This window comes from Syngnathus acus, chromosome 9 (assembly GCF_901709675.1).
Source record: "Syngnathus acus chromosome 9, fSynAcu1.2, whole genome shotgun sequence".
NCBI classification, from domain to species: Eukaryota; Metazoa; Chordata; class Actinopteri; order Syngnathiformes; family Syngnathidae; genus Syngnathus; species Syngnathus acus.
Window position 1 is genome coordinate 7,485,601 of NC_051094.1, and position 17,751 is coordinate 7,503,351.

The window sequence follows — 17,751 nt, forward strand, 5'->3', positions numbered from 1 at the left end:
GCACACAATCCTCAAAATAATTAAATTTCACGAGGCAGTTACAAAAGAGCAAAAATATAGCAGCCATTCTTCCACACCATATAAAGAGTGTGATTCAACGACCTTTGTGAATTTCTCACTTTATTATTTTAGCAAGACAATATAACCATATGGAGCTGCAACTATTTAATAGATAACTCACCTAAAAAATGGCATCCTCATTCCAATAAAACTTATGGTGATTAGTTGAATCAAGTCGGCTATGAATATTGCAACCCGACATAAAGCATTAAATGCAGTGCATTCCAAAACTTCAATCCATGTGTAGCTATTTAAAAAAAACAACTGTGAGTTCAATACGGTGGTACAAAAGAAAGAGGAAATACTTGTAGTGTTGTTCAGCCGAATGCTCGAAAATGACAGCCATGCGAGAGATATTTTCGCTTTTCATCAATATGACATTGATTTATGATGGACAGTGAGAAACAGCAATAATGAACAGATACGAGGTGGTGAAGTCAAAGTTTTTTTGGTCAGGCATAAAGTGGCTGGTAGCCGCTCCTCCGGCTGTTGCTTTTACAGGCAATCACGCACACGCTCAGCATGCCAAAGAACTGCAGAAATAAAGAATAAAAAATAAATCAACTGGTCACAAATTTGTTAAAAAATATATATAAAAAAACGAGGTAACTATATTATCGTACTCACACTAAAATAAAAAGTGAGTCTGACAAAATTGCTATTTTTTGCTCTTAAGTGAAACAATTGGGATATGCGGAAAACTCATGGAATTGGATATCGTCAGATCAGAATCAGGCCTTTTCCAAATGTGGCTAAAAATATGATGTTAGAGCGGATGGGATACTCCCCAAGAAAATGAAATCTTCAAAATAGTCTGCATAATTAATAAGTACAGATAGCGGCAAGAGTAAAGTGAAGGTCACTTGGACATCCAGTGTGAATTGTACCAGTGTCGCATTTTGCTTACCTTGATGATGGCGAAGCCCAGAATGACCAGCATGGCATACTTCAGCATGTCCTGCATCAGGTGCTCCAGCTTGGCTTCACAACCCTGAAAGCACACAAGCCCCTGACAGTGAGACCTGCTTCATCTCAACATTTGCGCGCAAATCAATGCTGTCCGGCAATCTTAGTTCACCTCTAAGTTGAGCAGATTTAACTGGTCCAATCTGCCAGTGCACGGTGTGCTGACATTTTTGCAGCAGGACTCGGGCACTGTGCTGTTGTGGCTCTGGTACCAAGTCGTGTTGAACCAGCTGGTGTAGTTCCTCACGCCACAGCACTGCAACTACACAAGGAATAGAATTTTGGCGGAAAAAAAGATTAACCTCACAACTGCATTAAAACACATGACCTGTTAGACACGAGTCAAACAAAAGAGGAACAGAAAATCGAAAGAACGTTGGAGGTGCCAAGTGTCCACTACCAACCTTAGTCTGCAGCAAGTCCACAGTTTTGGTCTCCGGGTTCTCGCCGTCATACTTTGCAAAGACGCTGTTCATGGAGTTCTCCAAATCTCCGTTTACCTGCACACACATGTGGGAAACATACTCAACATATGAAGGACTGAGTAGCAATTTTGCAGTACGGGCAAGTGCGGTGGTGATCCCCAGCAGATGTCACTGTAGTGAAGTAGTAATTCAATTGTGAAATTTATAATGACAAACAAATGTGTTCCATTCATTATTGTAATTGCTAAATTGGACGTTTGGCCCGACGCCAGCGATAATAGGCTTGCGTCATAGAACAATTCCTACTCATGATGGCTGGCTGGGTGGATATTCTACTCATCTTGTGAGGGCAATTGTGTATTTTTGTCAAACATATTGTTGAAGACTCACTTTGCCTTGGTAGATGAAGCTCAGCACCAACACAGCAACCTCGGCCGCAAACATCACCATGATGATCAGAAAGAACTGCATGAAACAAGACAAATGGCAATTCAGATTCGAATTACGGTGAAGTAGCATCGCTGTATTTTTTGAGGTTGGCCACTCACACAGCTCAGGCCCACTTTGGACTCTCGCATGGTGGCGCAGCATCCCAGCAGGCCAAAGATGAACATGACCACACTGATGCCGATGATGACCACGGCCGGGATGACAGTGTACTTGTTCTGGATGAAGTTCTCAAAGGTGCCATAGCTGCTCAATACCTGGGAGCCAACGTAGGCTAAGCCGGCACCTGCAGCCTATAAAACAGCAACACATTTACGATTGAAAAATGTGTGGGTTTTGTTTCTTGGTCTCCCTAGTTAATGTCTGCTTGAATAGTTTTTTATTTCTCTCGCTTCAAACAAATCCTGAGTTGTTTACCACATCTAGATGTAAATAATATGAAAGCTAAAATTGTTTTTTTTGGTCTTTTTATCGTTTGATCTGAACGTCTAATATCTGCATGCAACAAAAACAAAGAAAGAAATTGACCTTGCCGTTCCAATACTTTTGGAGAGAACCATACATTGAACAATTCTATCATTGTCAAATAAAATGTATTCTTTAGTGAGTTTAAATGATTTAAAGTGATTTGGGGATGATACTATAGCGATGGTTTGATTGTTCGGTTGATTATTGGAATTATAAAATGGGGGGGGGGGGGGGGGCTGGCGGGCTCCATTTTTCAGGTCCTCATTCCCGGCTGATAGTGAAAGTCAACTGTGTTTGTACAAGCAGCTAAAAGGTCCATCTAACCTAACTTGAACTACAGCATGTCAAGTGTGGTCATTAACTTATCTGCAACACAATGGCAACAAATAATCTGGTGCAAGCGACACAAACAAGTTTGTTCTTGATAGCTCCTGTGAACTCATGTGAGTTTGTCCAGAAACAAGCCCTTTAAGCGCATACCGTCATCGTGACTCGCCTTTTGTTTCATTTGGAAACATGTGACTGACTTTCCAAGCTATCAAATGTGTTCTGTTAATCCATTATAAAGATGCATCACTGTGACCTATTTATTCATTATCAGCATACTTTAATTCCCTTTTCACCTTTGACCAGCCTTTATCAGTAAAGAAGAAAAAAAAACAAAAAACATAATTTTTATGCCTTTCGGGGTTGTTTTTTTGGAAGCAGGCGATCACCTATCTTTCCACTGGCCCACATGACTCATGTCTGTTAATCACCCCACAGTCACGGGACAGCAGTGGGCTTGCTCACCCCACCCCAGGCTCACCCCGTAATCTCTCCGAGAAAGTCTGATCTTATGCCCATGAAACGAGGCAGCAAAGAGGCTTTGTGTGCGTGTGCGTAAGAAAGTAAAGAGGCAACCACACTCCAGTGCTCTATGGAATGTGGCCAAATCCATCAGTATCTTACGTGGGAGAATAATATAAATATACTTTCCTTTTATCATCTTTATTTCATGTTCAAATAATCTATTTTCTTCAAATATTTCAATGGGGTGGGGTACTCTATGAATGCAAACGTTTTTCATTGTGGTCGCTTTTGTTTACTTTGTCTCATAGCTGCGTAGACAACTCTGACAGATATCTGTATCATCAGTATGCTGTAATTTGTCCAAATATCTTGTTCCTTTTTGCGATCCAAGTCCTTCTGTGTATAACGGCAGGTCTGTCGTACATTCTGATGCACTTTTTATCCATTACAAAATCTATTGAATTAGCTCTTGTTTTTGTATGTATTCAGCGCAAGCCCCAAGATGACAGCCAGCCAAATGATAACGTGCAGTGAAAACCCTGTTGCTCAACCATAGTGGCTTGTTAACAAAAAAATTAATTTTGCAATAATTCAATGTTATTATGACTTAGAATCTAACTCTTTTACCAACAATTTTGGAAGGTGATGCTCATGATTTGATTTTGTGGGCCACATAAAATTGCCCCCGGGCCTCGGGTTTGATACCTTCCTCCAAGTTATTTTCGTTGTTAATGAATGATTGGGGGGGATTTCTTGAAAATATATCAAGAATGAGGAAACAGGGATAAAAACGAAGAGCGAGATTGTATAAAAGAACTGTTTGCTACAGCTGTTTTTCTGCGTCATCACGCGGTGTTGCAATCGGAACGCATTTATCAGATCAAATAAACGCTAAATGTTTACATAATACAAAATAGCGCATTGCTACCAGCGAAAGCGACGAATGACATAATCTGAAGTAACCAGATTAAACGTAAACATCAAAGTGACCTAAATGTGACAACGTCAACATTTGATTGGTGGTGTAATATTTAGAAACTTTTCAACACCATTTTAGAAAAAAAACAATAAATGTTGACTTTTATGTACTTCCGTAAAATCTGACAAACAATAAGAATCATGTTTAACGTTCAACTAGCTTAAGGGGTCCAGCTGTGGTTCCGAATATCCCGGAGACGCCATTTGATATTATAAAAGATTTAACAAAAAGTTTCTCTTACCCAGAACACCAGACTGAGGAAGAGCAGTACCGTCTTGGACGTGATGATGCCGCAATCCATGCCGTCAAGGTGTTTGTTGGAAGACTGAAGTGAAACCAGTCCGGTAGGAGATTTCGACGTCGGTCCGCTTTGATCACGAGGGTTCCAGGCAGTGTGACGTCGCTCGGTCACATGGTCCGGAAGTTGGTTCGGATGCAAGTCTGTTGCAACACTTCCTGGTTCTTTGACAGAGAACAATGATCTAGAATCTGTGTTCTAATCACATTTAAGTCAGTAATTGTACATTCGTCTGACCACGTAGGTTTGTTTACCACTCAGTGACAGTGTGAATGTGAATTAGGGCTGTACATATTGGGGGGAAAACATTTGTTGCTCATTGCAATATCTAAATTGCTGTAATATTTAACGAGCACCGAATGATATTTTTATTATTTATTTAATTACTTTTTTTTTTTTTTCATTGGGCAAAATAAGCATTCTTAAAAAGATATGTCAGTGAGACCCTAACGTGCCCAAAGAAGGCCCAAGGTGCTGTTCTAAAAATAGCTGACCAGACATTTTCCATAATTGTTTATGAATGGACTGTGTTGGCCGGCACGGCATGCACTGGTCAACATGTCCACCTCACAGTTCAGAGGTTCAGGGTTCAATTGTGGCTCCAGCCTTCCTGTGTGGAGTTTGCATGTTCTCCCTGTGCCTGCATGGGTTTTCTCCGGGTACGCCAGTTTCCGCCCACATTCCAAAGACATGCATGGGCCGATTAAACACTCCAAATTTCCCGTAGGAGTGACTTTGAATGGTTGTTTGTCTATATGTGCCCTGCAATTGGCTGCGACAAGTTCTGGCCTACTACCCAAAGTCAGCTGAGAACATGCCCACGATCCTCGTGAGAAGCAGTTCGGAAGATGAATGAACTGTGTTGACTGTGTCTCACTTGAATGTATTTTCCCTCATGGAACGTCTTTTCAACTTACATCACAAATTCAAACTACAGCTAAAGAGAATTGGATATAATCTGTCTTGGTTAAATGACTATTAAAATTCATGGGCTTTTGCCACCAATAAAGTTGTCTAAGACTAAGTGTATTTTATTTCATTTATATTTCTGTGAGAACTACCAATCAGAGACTCACATTTTCTATGTGGACTATTTGGCCATTCAGCCCCAACAGCAAAGAAATTATGGTATGAAAATCCTACTGGACACATGTTTCCCCAAAAACAACTTCCTGTATCAAAACCAAGTTTAGTAATAACACATTTTAGGCCTTACCTATCCCAAATAGCAAGGTGAAAACAGAAAGGGCCTCAAGATGTTCATTAGGCAATCAAGTGGCCATTAGAAATGACACGTTGATGTAATATTCCTCCCTCTCGACGAACCAATATAAATATTGCCCCACAATCATGACTTGAAGGCTATGCTGGGTGAAGATCATCATTCAATTAATAATTATAAGAGCTGCAATGTTGGCGCAGATTTGAATCGGCTAACAGCATTAATTTATGATAGAACATACCTGCAGGTGTGATCATACTAATAAATAAGGATTAAAAAAGCCGAGTCGCTGCGCAGCAGTCAAATTCCTCCACAATAAAGTCTTTTAAACAATCCTTGGTTCACTTTGCGGAAGACACCCTGCACTCAGACATCTCTAAATTAAAGAAAAATCCCGCCTTGGCCCAAAAATAGGAGTCTTATTACCGTGGTCGCCGTTTGTAATAAGGAGCGCAAGAGTTTGGATGACGTCACGCGTAATCGCTCATCACCACTTTGTCTGAAAGGCTCTCATCTCTCTAAAGTGCACAAATTACTGAGATCCCAAAACCGATAAATATCAGGAGGAATTGCTTTCCTGGCGCAATCGGCTCTTCAGCCACTGTAGCTACAACCAGGTAGCCCATCTGGAAGGTCCACAGAATACCGCTGGTCCGGAACCGGCAATGACACCGAAAACGCAATCCAGGAAAAGTGGGGGTGAGGTTTCCAACCTCATCCTAAATGCACTATCCTACGGCGGTTCGTCTGGCGTAACCCTGGCCGGTCTCAGGAGAGTCCTGAAGGCCAACGGCTACGATGTGGCGCAAAACAGAGCCCAAATCCGACTGGCCGTCCGCAGACTGATGGCCAGGAAGTACGTCGTGCGCACCAGGGGACGTCGCTTAAGGATCAACCCATACGGCCCTCGCAGGCGCAGGGGGGTTCGCATGAGGCGAAGGCGGGGGAGAAGGCGGCGGCCAAGGCGCAGGACTAGAGGCAGAAGGAGGAGACCTTCCAGGAGAAGGCGAAGGAGGGGAACACCCCGCCGCAGGAGAAGCAGGAGAAGGTTGAGAAGGAGAAGGTCGACCTCCGGTAGGAGGAGAAGGAGGAGGAGATCTGTGAGAAGGAGGAGGAGATCAGTGAGAAGGAGGAGGAGGTCTTTGAGGAGAAGGAGGAGGTCTCGCAGGAGGAGGTCCGTGAGGAGGAGGAGAAGGAGAGTCGGGAGAAGGAGGAGGAGGAGAAGGTACCCAAGGAGGAGGCAGCGGAGGAGAGTCAGGAGGGTCCGCAGGCTCAGAAGGATCAGAAGAGTCAGGAGGTACCGACGCAGAAGACCCATACGCAGAAGGAGAAGGAGCAGGCGCTAGTGGCAGCCCATCATGATACGAACTTCAGTTTTCACCAAGTATTCTTCTAGACTTCTGTTTATCACATAATGGACCTTTTCACTTTGCATGCCACTCTGTTTAAATACTATTACTGTGTGAAAATAAAACCTTCATAAGCATCTGCTTGGATCTCATTGAAGCTTTACAACCACAGGTTCATTTCTTTGCACAATGGAAGATGCAAAAATTTACAATTTTACAAAAGGGCGTTCAGTAAACTGCTACAACTCTAAAAATCATATACATGTAATCTCGTCATACAGGAAAGCATTTCTTCCGCATTTCTTTGTTCTGGCTATTTCAAAAAAGAATCATTTGAAATTCTAAATCGTACTACCATCTGTAGCAATTGGTGTGAAATAAGGTACAGAATTAGAGAACTCCCTCTTGCAAGAAATTAATATGCACTAGTTTTTGTGGTTATATAAAAATCAATTTATGACATCTTTACTGAGCAGATGCTGCTTTCAGTTAATACAGCATAAAAAAAAATCCAGCAAAAATGTTTGCTTGAAAAATTAGCTAGCATGCAGTCCTCTCACACATTTTACATTGAAGCAAGAACAATGTCGTTGACATGTGAATAGATCCCGATTTATATTAGCAAATGAGTAGTTAAAAGCTGCCAGGGATTAGGTAAAAAAATAAAGAAAATAAACAATATTGGGCCCCATCAATTTCCTCAAACTGAAACTGCAGTAAAATCAACATTGCTTTTCTGCCCATACTGCCTGTTAGTCCAATAGTGTGGAATAAAGGGACCAAGGAAGACCATCCTTCCATACAATTAAACAAAAAATTGATGGATAATGATCAACCTAAAAATATTAAAACATTTAAACCTGTTATAAACTGTTAGAAAAGAGCCCCAAAATATGTTCTATTTATTTTTAAAAAGGGACATGTGTGTTAATCAACAATTCTTATGAAAAGTAAATATACCCAATTTCACTAAAAGTTTATTTTCATCAGTAGTTTCTGCCAGATGTTAATAATAATTGTAATCCCCCTAATTTATTCATTATTGCACTATTTTTTTATCTAATATTTTTTTATCTCCACTGTATATTGTGTATTGTGTACATACTGTCCATATTTTTTAAATTATATATATCTTACTTTTTTGAATCTTTTACCCCCTTCCCCGCATGCGTGTGTGCGTGTATGTTAAGTGTACTGCTGCTTACAAAGGAGTTTCCCCATTGAGGGAATAATAAAGGAGTATCTTATCTTATCTTATCTTATATTGCCAATTGTATTTTGTTGCATTATATTTCATTGTAGTCTTTCTATTATTTCTCTTTTCTATTCTTTTCCTATTTTATTAGTTTATATTTGTATTCATATGCTATTTTCTATTTCTGTTCAAGTTGTAATTTATTTCTTTTGTTAGTTATATTTTTGTAATTTCTATTGTCTATTCAATCTTTTTAATGTATTATTTTGTCTATTGTATTCATATTGTAAAGCTAGGCCTGTTGTTTTTAATTTGTTAGTGTCAATTATTTTTGATTGTATTATTTTATTGTTTACACTGCATTTAATTTGTATTGCCCATTCCATTTCTCTCATGTGTATCATGTTATTGTCTACATTATGTTGTATTGGTTATGATGTATTACTTATATTGTCTAATCTATATATTTCATTTATAGTCTATTCTATTGCCAACTGTATTTCTATATTTTATTATGAGGTGTATTTCTATTTTTTTCCAGTGTTTGTTACATTGTATCATATTGTAAAATGTTCAATCCTTAATTGTTTATTCTATTTCTATTGTCGTTTTCTAGAAACACACAAATACATTATTTTTGCAGAATTTTATTATGAAATACAAAAGTAAACATGTGCTAAATCATTACAAACCACATTATAATCACTTTGCTGTGCAGAGAAGGCAGAGAGAGGGACGCTCAAGTGACATTGACTACGGTTATATATCAGACATTTTACAGACCTGTGTCGTAACTATGATGACATGGGTGCGAATGACACAGGACCACTGACCTGTATGTAAATACGCATCACGCTTTGACCCCAAGGCTTGAATGTCTCTAAAACCCCAACGTACAGAGGGGTCAACTCTCAGCTGAAAACCATGAACCGTCTCTTTTTCAAATCCATTCGACTGTTTATACGTTCAATCTAAAGCAGGTCTTACCTGTAGAAATTTGAGAGGTGAGGTATGGTCTCGGGTATCACCCTCCGAGGTACCCATGAAGACCTGATGAAGCCTCAACACATTGTTACAAGCAAAGAACTATCAGTCAGACTCACCGCCTCAACCCAAAATCCGAGGGCTGCTGAGGCACCATGTCTCCTGAACCCAAATCCCCGGGGAGGAAATCCGTCAGGCCAGGGGTGGTGTCCAACCTCATTCTGAAGGCCATCTCCTCCTACGGGGATTCAGGAGGCATGACCCTAGTGGGCCTCAAGAAGGTTCTTAAAGCCAACGGCTACAACGTGGCGCACAGCAAAAGCGAGATCCGCCTGGTGCTGCGCAAGCTAGTGGCCGGAAAGCACATTGTGCATGCGAGGGGGGCGGGTGGACGAGGAGTCTTCCGGATCAATCGCTACAGGAGGAGAAGCGTAAGGAGGAGGAGGATTAGCGGCGGTAGAAGGAGGAGCCGAAGGAGCAGGAGTAGCAGGAGGAGGAGAAGGACGAGCAGGGTTGGAGGAAACAGGAGGAGGAGAAGGCGAGCTGGAAGGAGACGGAGACGACGATACGGGAGGAGGAGAAGGAGAAGGGGCACACGCAGGAGGAGACGCAGAAGGCCCACCTACAGGAGAAGGAGGAGGAGAACATCAATCCGGAGGCGAAGGAGAAGAATGTCAGTCAGGAGAAGGAGGAGGCTTTCTATGAGGAGAAGGAGGAGACGGAGGACATCAGGGAGGAGGAGAAGGAGGACCTCCATAAGGAGGGGCAGGAGACGGAGGAGACTGAGGCTGTCTGTGCGGAGGAGGAGGAGAAGGAGGAGGAGGATATCCGTGAGAAGGAGGTCAGTAAGAAGGAGGAGAAGGGCCCCGCGGAGAACCAGGAGGAGGACCCAACGCAGGTCCGTCAGGAGGGGCCGCAGGAGAAGGAAGAGTACAAACTAAAAATCTCTCAGATGATACATGTATACTGTAGATATTTCACATGAACTTGACTCTTCCTCCAGTAACATTTCACCTCTAAACCTGCTGAGTGTCATCGTATAACATCCTGTCACCTTGTCCCTTATGTAGTGTGTGAACAATAAAATTGGAAAAATCCAATGTTTGCCTTTTTATTTAAAAAATATACACTTGAAGACATTTTAGTCCACGTTCACATGTATGAGCCTTGTATTAACCATTTAGCCTGGTAGCTGTAATACTGTTACCTTGAAACAAGGCTGGTATCGGCACCAATACCTGGCATCGGTACTCGCCCATCCCTAAATAGAAGTATAGATCCACCTATTCCAATCATCCATTAGCCTTCTAACACAATTAGCAAACATGGATGGTTGCTGGAAATAGGCTTTTATACACCTATGTAAATATTGCAATAAAAAACACGTTTGCAGCTAGAATAGTCACACAGAATAGTCACAATGTAGAGTATATTCCTGATTAGTTTGAGAAAATACCGATTTTAATTAAGGACATCTCCAAGTGACCCCAAACTGTAGAGTGCCAGTGCCACTTGTGCCAGTGGTTCTCCAAAGTGCGCTTCTCCTGCCACAAGTGGTTTGCAAGCTCCCTCTACTGGTACATAAAATAATCCTAAATTTAGAGTAAACGTTCAAACTTGTGTTTGTTGTTAATGTCTTTAGTACTGTGCATTTGTTAAGTCAGTTTTATCTAACTTAAAAGTAAATGAATGGACGCGATTGAAACCACATTTGAATCATGTGCAACTGATGTATTTGAATACAAAGGGACATTTAGACATCGTGAACATTTTAGAGTGTCTTTTTATTGTGGACAAATGCACACCTATCTAATAATCATGTTGTCTAATCAGCATCAAGAGGCGTTAACGTTTTCTCCAAATTGTCAACAATGATCATTTGAATAATGATAAACACAATCTGATCTGATCCACATGATTGGTCTTGGAGGTTTTAACACGTCGTAATGTACTGAACAAGTGCATGAAATTGTGATGACGTCAGCACACCGCTTTTGTGAACGCGTAAGGGAATTTTTGCAGTTTTAATCTTCAAACAAAATAACATAACCATCGTCTTGTGCGAACACAAGAATAAAAATGGTTGATGTTTGTTTAAATAATAAAAAAAAAAAAACGTGTTGCACAAACACGTTTTATTTGAAATTAAGCTTCGCATTGGTCTGCAAATGTGCGCTTCCAGTGGATCACGTGAATTCAAACTTCCATATTCAGTTGCCTCCCGTGACAACTGATTAATTCGCTGTGGAATGACGTAAGCGTGATGACATTCGCTGAACATTACGACTTGTCAATTCAGACGTCACGGGTGCCACTTGCGTAATTACGCATCAGACTTTGTACTAAAGACTCAAATCGCTCTCAAACTCACGTACAGAGAGAAAACACCCCCACCAAACATTATGAAATGCCTTTTAAATAACTCACGAGGACATCTGCATGGAGTGTTTAGGTGGATAAGACGCATAGCTTGCAGCTCAACGTCAAACAAAACAAGAAAGAAAATACATATAGTTTGGATTAAGACATCCTTTTCAAGACTGGTGTTTGCATTTGGACGTACTTGATTAGAATGCAGGAGGATCCCACAATGTCTGTGTCAATTGCACCCACATCTCCGCGGAGACCGAGGAAGAGGACCGGCCCCACGGTGTCCATCCTCATCCTAAACGCCATTTCCTCCTACGGGGGTTCGCGCGGCGTGTCCCTGGTGGCCCTCAAGAAGGCGCTGAAGGCCAGCGGCTACGACGTGTCCAGGAACCGAGCTCGGATCCGTCTCGCTCTGCGCAGGCTGGTGGCCAAAAACGTCATCATGCGCAAAGGGGCTTCTGGATCCTTCAAACTCAACCCCAACCCGCCCGGGGCTCGCAAAAAGGGGGCTGTGAGGACGGAGAGGAGGCCCAAGAAGAAGAGGAGGAGGGCGAGGGGGAAAGGAAAAGGGAAAGGGAAGAGGAGAAAGGCCCAGGGGAGAAGGACCAAGAGGGGGCGCCCCAGGAGAAGACGGAAGAAGGCCACTCCTGCGCGAAAGCGGTCGACCAAGAAGAGGAGGAGAAGGAGGAGAAGGGCCCCGAGAAGGAAGACGCCAAAAAGAACCAGGAGGATCCGACGGAAGCGGCCCAAATCAGCCAAGGTCCAAAATAGGAGGTGGAGTAGGACGAGCAAAACGGAGTGCGAATGATCCTTGGCATTCCTGGCATCTTAAGAATCATATGGACCATTTATTTATGAAGTTATTTGGTCTATGCTATCTGTCCTTCTGTAATAGGAAATAATAACCCTGCTGTTTCAGCACTTCCCTTCCTTATTGTCCATGTTGTGAACAATAAAACTCATTTAACTGAAGTAATCCCTTTTTTCTAAATATTTCATTTTCCTAACCATTTCACGTGTGATATGTAAATAAATTTCAAGAAAGGACATTTGAAAAGATCTTGATACATTAAACTGTAATCAAGTTGCATTCAGGACACTATTTGGAATGTAAATGTAGACAGATTTGTAAAAAATATATATATCTTTGATGTATTGTTGCTTTGTCTTTGAGAAAATGAGGATTATATGAGTTATTAAACATTCAATTTGACGCAAGTTATTTGGGTTATAATTCATAACTCTTATATGAAAAAAAAATCAATCCATCCATTTTCTATAAGCACTTAGCGTGTTGCTGGAGCCAGGGGGATTCCATCAAAAGAACTAACAGGATCAGTTAAGGTGTAACAATAATTTTCTTTTTTTTTAGTTCAGGCAGTCTAAATATTTTGGGTTTGCATATTCAGGCCTGGACTCGTTTAAGCAGTGACCCATTTGGGAATTCTAGAGACGCATAAGCTCATGTGACATGCACGGCAAACATGCTTCCCCTTTTACTTTCACTTCTCTTTCTGGTCATAGCTTCCCTCGTAGTGCCATTAAGACTGTCAAGGACTTCTATATACAAACAGTACAGGCTATACAACACACTGATGAATAACTAGTTTTATATCGTAAAAATGTTCAAATATTTTAAAAAGATGAATGTAATAAAACTCGCTAACAATGTCTTTATTTTTTAAAAGTAAAGACAATTTGTAATTTTAGTCATGGCAAAGTCGATGCAAAATTAGTCTTCGTGGGCCACAAAAAATGACGACGGGCCGTATTTGGCCCCCGGGCCTTGAGTTTGTGCTTTACGGAAATCAAAACGTTATGATAATAAATATTGTTTACTGTGGGCAGTGACCTGATAATACCTTTATCAGCACTGATACGGCTGTATGAAACTTACCCGTTGCTGAGTCACACCCCTAAACCACACAGATTTATCAAAGTAGCCCTATGACGTTGGAAATCTATATTCCAATGTTCTAAATGTTCGACTTGTAATTACATGTTTTTTTCATCAGTCAAATAGAGTGCAAATACTTTAGGGGCACTGACGAGCTAACCAAAAGGGAAACTTGCAGCGTTTCCTCAAAAGCGAAACCAACAAGTTCCTCCACAAGGTCATATGATAAGAGAGGGAGGAACTTCTGAAACTTAAGTTCAGCAGTGTTTGCCTACATTTTAGACACACTCAAGATGAGGGCACCTGCGACTCTCCTGGCTCTCTCTCTCCTCCAACTTTGTTTGTCGGTTCCCGTCAGCCGTCCGACCAACTGGCTACGACAATGTCGAACCTCCACTAATGTCTCCATCACAGCCCTGGAAGTTCTTCCGGGCGGAGGCTGGGATAACCTACGGAACATGGATATGGGTCGGGTCACGAACCTCAGTTATTTCCATTGCCAGACCACCGAGGACGGACTCTACTTCATACCAGATGAAGTTTTTGTCATACCCCACAAGGAGACAGGAGTGGAGACCAACTCTGAGATAATCAGCTCCTGGCAGGAACAGCAAAGCTCGACGTCTCGGGGTATAAATGCCGATGCATCATTCTTTTCTCTGCTGAATGGTAAATTCTCGACTGAGAACCAGAGGATGAAAATCCATCAGGTCAAAGACTCTTCAACTACAACCAGAGTGCAGGTGAGGATTTCTTTCCGGATATCTTGAAATTTGAAAATCTTGTGCTAAATATGCAGTTATATATCATAAATTTTAATTTCTTTTTTCAAAAAGGTATAAGTAATTTGTACCCAGTCTTTTCACCCATCTGGTTAAGGTTTTTGTTACAATAATAAAAAATATAAAAAATAATGTAGGTTCTAATTTTTTTTCTTTTTTCCAAAAATATTCCATCCATCCATTGTCTGAACCGCTTAGTCCCCACGGGGGTCGCGGGAGTGCTGGAGCCTATCCCAGCCGTCAACGGGCAGTAGGCGGGGGACACCCTGAACCGGTTGCCAGCCGATCGCAGGGCACACAGAGACAAACAACCATTTGCACTCGCACTCACACCTAGGGACAATTTGGAGTCTCCAATCGGCCTACCAAGCATGTTTTTGGGATGTGGGAGGAAACCGGAGTGCCCGGAGAAAACCCACGCGGGCCCGGGGAGAACATGCAAACTCCGCACAGGGAGGGCCGGAGGTGGAATCGAACCCGCACCCTCCTAACTGTGAGGCGGACGTGCTACCCAGTGCGCCACCGAGCCGCCTTCCAAAAATATTGAAAATGACAATTATGTTAGGTAGATATTCACAAATTTATTGGAGACAAATTATTGCAATTATTTTATGGACTGCTAAGCTGTGGCTAGCTGACCACTAGAGGTCCCAGTTTTACCTGTATTAAAACTGAAGATGAAAATGCACAACACTCAAATATATTCCATTTCATTCTCAGGTTCGCAACCTCCTCTACACAGTTCGGGCTTATCCGGACTTCAGTCTCGATTCCCGTTTTGCTCAGCAAGCCAAGGAGATAGCGGATGCAATTGAAAACAACCAAACAAGGAATGCAAACTACCTCTCAGAGAAGATGGTGTTGGAATACGGTACCCACGTGATCACCAGTGTCGACGCTGGGGCTACGTTGGTGGAAGAGGACTACTTGCGTTCCTCGTATCTGTCGGACAAAACGTCGGATAGTTCTGCCATCAAAGCCTCGGCCGGACTCAACTTTTTTGACAAACTCAAGTTTGACATAAGTAGCCAAACTGTCCAACAGAGCTCGTCACTCCAGACATATCAGTCAAACATTCAGTATTCGCTCATTGAAAGCCACGGCAGTATACCTTTCTACCCAGGGATCACTCTGCAAAAGTGGCAAGAAAATACCAGAAACAACCTGGTTGCAATTGATCGCTTTGGATTAGTCCTGCCCTACTTCATAAATGCCAACACCTTCCCTGATCTGCCACAGCCTACTGTCAACAAAGTGGCCAATTCTGTCAGCAAAGCCATAGAGCGTTATTACAAGGTCAACACTCGCCCTGGGTGCGTTGACATCAACTCCCAGAACTTCAACTTTCAAGCAAACATCGACGACGCTTCATGCGACGGCCCCGTAACAAACCTCAGTTTTGGTGGCGTCTACCAAAACTGTATTCCTCTTTCCCAAAATGCAGGACCACTGTGTGACACTCTGGCTCAGAAAAATTTGGATACAGGTGACTTCTCCTGTCGAGCACCTTACTCGCCTACTTTACTGAGATCAGAGGTGAGACAGCAAGCTTACAGCGTATACGAATGTCATGATGAGACATACCGATGCGGGATCTTTCACTGGTCCCACTGTCATCGTCAAGTTTGTCAGGACAACTCGTACGTCCGCTTGGCTCGCATAAACACCTACTGGTGTTCGGTCAGTGGCGAGGCTCCGGAAAACTCCGGGTATCTCTTTGGAGGGATCTATAGCCCTTCCCTCTTGAACCCTATCACCAACTCTAAAACCTGCCCAAGAAATTATGTGCCTCAAAAGTTTCTTTCAGACGGTCAAGTGATTTGTTTGAGCAAGGACTACGAGGCTGGCACAAAATATGCCGTACCATTCGCAGGCTTCTTCAGCTGTGAGTCAAACAACCCTTTGGCGGGGCAACAACGTCGCTGCCCCCCCAAGTTTAGTCAACATCTTGCCGCCCTCAGCGATGGTTGTGAAATCCTTTACTGTGTCCAGTCGGGATTATTCACAGGCGGGGAGCTTCTTCCAATCCATCTCCCTCCTTTTACTAGGCCACCGCTCCTTACTGTAAAAGCCACCAACACAGTAATGGTGATGACTGAAGGTGAAAATAGCTGGGTAAGAGTCGGAAACACCAAGACCTGGAAACTTGCAGAACCCAAAGATGTTCAGAGCATTTTAAGAAGCTTTAACCAGAACCAGAGTCAGATGTCCGGCGGAGAAAAGGCAGGGGTAGCATTTGGCGTGATAGCCATGGTAGCTCTGGTGCTCGTGGGAGTCGTCTTTGTCAAAAGAAGACTGTCCAGGATGACCTTAAGCAGAGGTTACACAGAAATACGCCAAGAAGACACCGTAGACGAAGAAGATGAGACACCGATTCTGCAAAACAATGCATGACAAATGAGGGCTGACATCTTTTGAATATTGTAATCACGTGATTCAAATAGTTAGTAATCGTAGATCTTAAGCTTGAAATGTTATGCACTGGCACTCGAGTGAGCAAAGAGTTCATTTGTTATTAATGGTACCTTGACTTACGAGTTGAATTTGGTTTGTGAGCACGCTTCTGACATAAATCATTCATATCGCAAATCAGATTTCTCCACATTAAAAGGAATGAAAGCGCCATTAATCCGTTCCAACCACCTGCCAAAAATCATCAACAGGTTTATGTAACATGTTTTTCAATGAGAAAAAGGGAACTGTCCATCTAGTACTGTACAATAAAACATACTGTAATAATAATTATAATAATAATTATAAAAGAGCGTAAGGAAATTTCATTTTCCCCCTTCATTGTTCTGTTTTTTTTTTTTACTATTACACCATCTTCACTGGCGGGTTTACAACTCTTTATGTAGAAATTTACACTACTTGGGAATTTCGTTACACTCCTGGCAGACATTCTTGTATGATAAATAATAATGTTGCCTATTTGTGGATCTGTTATTTTTTTTCAATTAAACGAGTCAATGGAAATTTAAGTACTACTGACATGAACGTAAAAGAAATTTATGCTGACAGAATGCAATAAAAGTAGTAATCTCGAAATTGTCTTGCTTTACTGTTTAACGTGTTCAGTTTCCCTAGAGTTCTTTTAACTGCTACAGCTTGTTGAAAATTTGACCTTTGGGGAGCAATTCACGCTGTGCAAGTATGCATGAATCAAAATGGCCATTCTATTTTGATGCTTGCAAACTAGAACTAAAAACCGGAACACCACAAGTTCCATGTTTGCAGCAGAGGCCTTGCCCAGTTTGAAGAGCCATTTTTATTTTCTGTGGGTTTGCTGGCCCCAAAAAAACACATTCTATCCACATGCATAAATAGACATTGGCTGAAGTGACCTCATAGTTATGGTAAGGTTATCAGCACACAGACAGGCAGGCTTAGACCCTGTAAGGACAAAGCGCACATACAAAAGCCACAAGACAATCCCCCTTGCACGCACACATTCATTCATTTCCAGTAAATGTGTAGTTGTGCATCTTGCTCCAGTTAAAATAAAAGAATCACCCTC

At 42.0% G+C, this 17,751-nt stretch overlaps 4 protein-coding genes across 4 annotated transcripts; 3 read left to right on the forward strand and 1 right to left on the reverse strand.

Moving 5' to 3' along the window:
- Positions 1 to 83: 83 nt before the first annotated feature.
- tspan36 (tetraspanin 36) lies at positions 84 to 4,537 on the reverse strand. Its single transcript, XM_037258364.1, has 7 exons — positions 4,379 to 4,537; positions 2,000 to 2,191; positions 1,842 to 1,916; positions 1,431 to 1,526; positions 1,139 to 1,288; positions 968 to 1,051; positions 84 to 593 (listed from the first exon to the last, which is right to left on the reverse strand). Exons 1-7 carry the CDS (start codon positions 4,436 to 4,438, stop codon positions 513 to 515), a joined length of 738 nt encoding a protein of 245 aa, XP_037114259.1. The 5' UTR covers positions 4,439 to 4,537; the 3' UTR covers positions 84 to 512.
- A 4,803-nt stretch (positions 4,538 to 9,340) lies between these two features.
- On the forward strand, positions 9,341 to 10,262 carry LOC119127445 (protamine-like protein). The gene is made up of 3 exons (XM_037259386.1): positions 9,341 to 9,616; positions 9,712 to 10,115; positions 10,256 to 10,262. The coding sequence occupies exons 1-3, from the start codon at positions 9,341 to 9,343 to the stop codon at positions 10,260 to 10,262; spliced, it is 687 nt and encodes a 228-aa protein (XP_037115281.1).
- A 1,381-nt stretch (positions 10,263 to 11,643) lies between these two features.
- LOC119126998 (protamine-like protein) lies at positions 11,644 to 12,531 on the forward strand. Its single transcript, XM_037258640.1, has one exon. It carries the CDS (start codon positions 11,758 to 11,760, stop codon positions 12,361 to 12,363), a length of 606 nt encoding a protein of 201 aa, XP_037114535.1. The 5' UTR covers positions 11,644 to 11,757; the 3' UTR covers positions 12,364 to 12,531.
- A 1,167-nt stretch (positions 12,532 to 13,698) lies between these two features.
- On the forward strand, positions 13,699 to 17,277 carry mpeg1.1 (macrophage expressed 1, tandem duplicate 1). Its single transcript, XM_037258453.1, has 2 exons — positions 13,699 to 14,195; positions 14,955 to 17,277. Exons 1-2 carry the CDS (start codon positions 13,746 to 13,748, stop codon positions 16,626 to 16,628), a joined length of 2,124 nt encoding a protein of 707 aa, XP_037114348.1. The 5' UTR covers positions 13,699 to 13,745; the 3' UTR covers positions 16,629 to 17,277.
- The last annotated feature ends 474 nt before the right edge of the window (positions 17,278 to 17,751 follow it).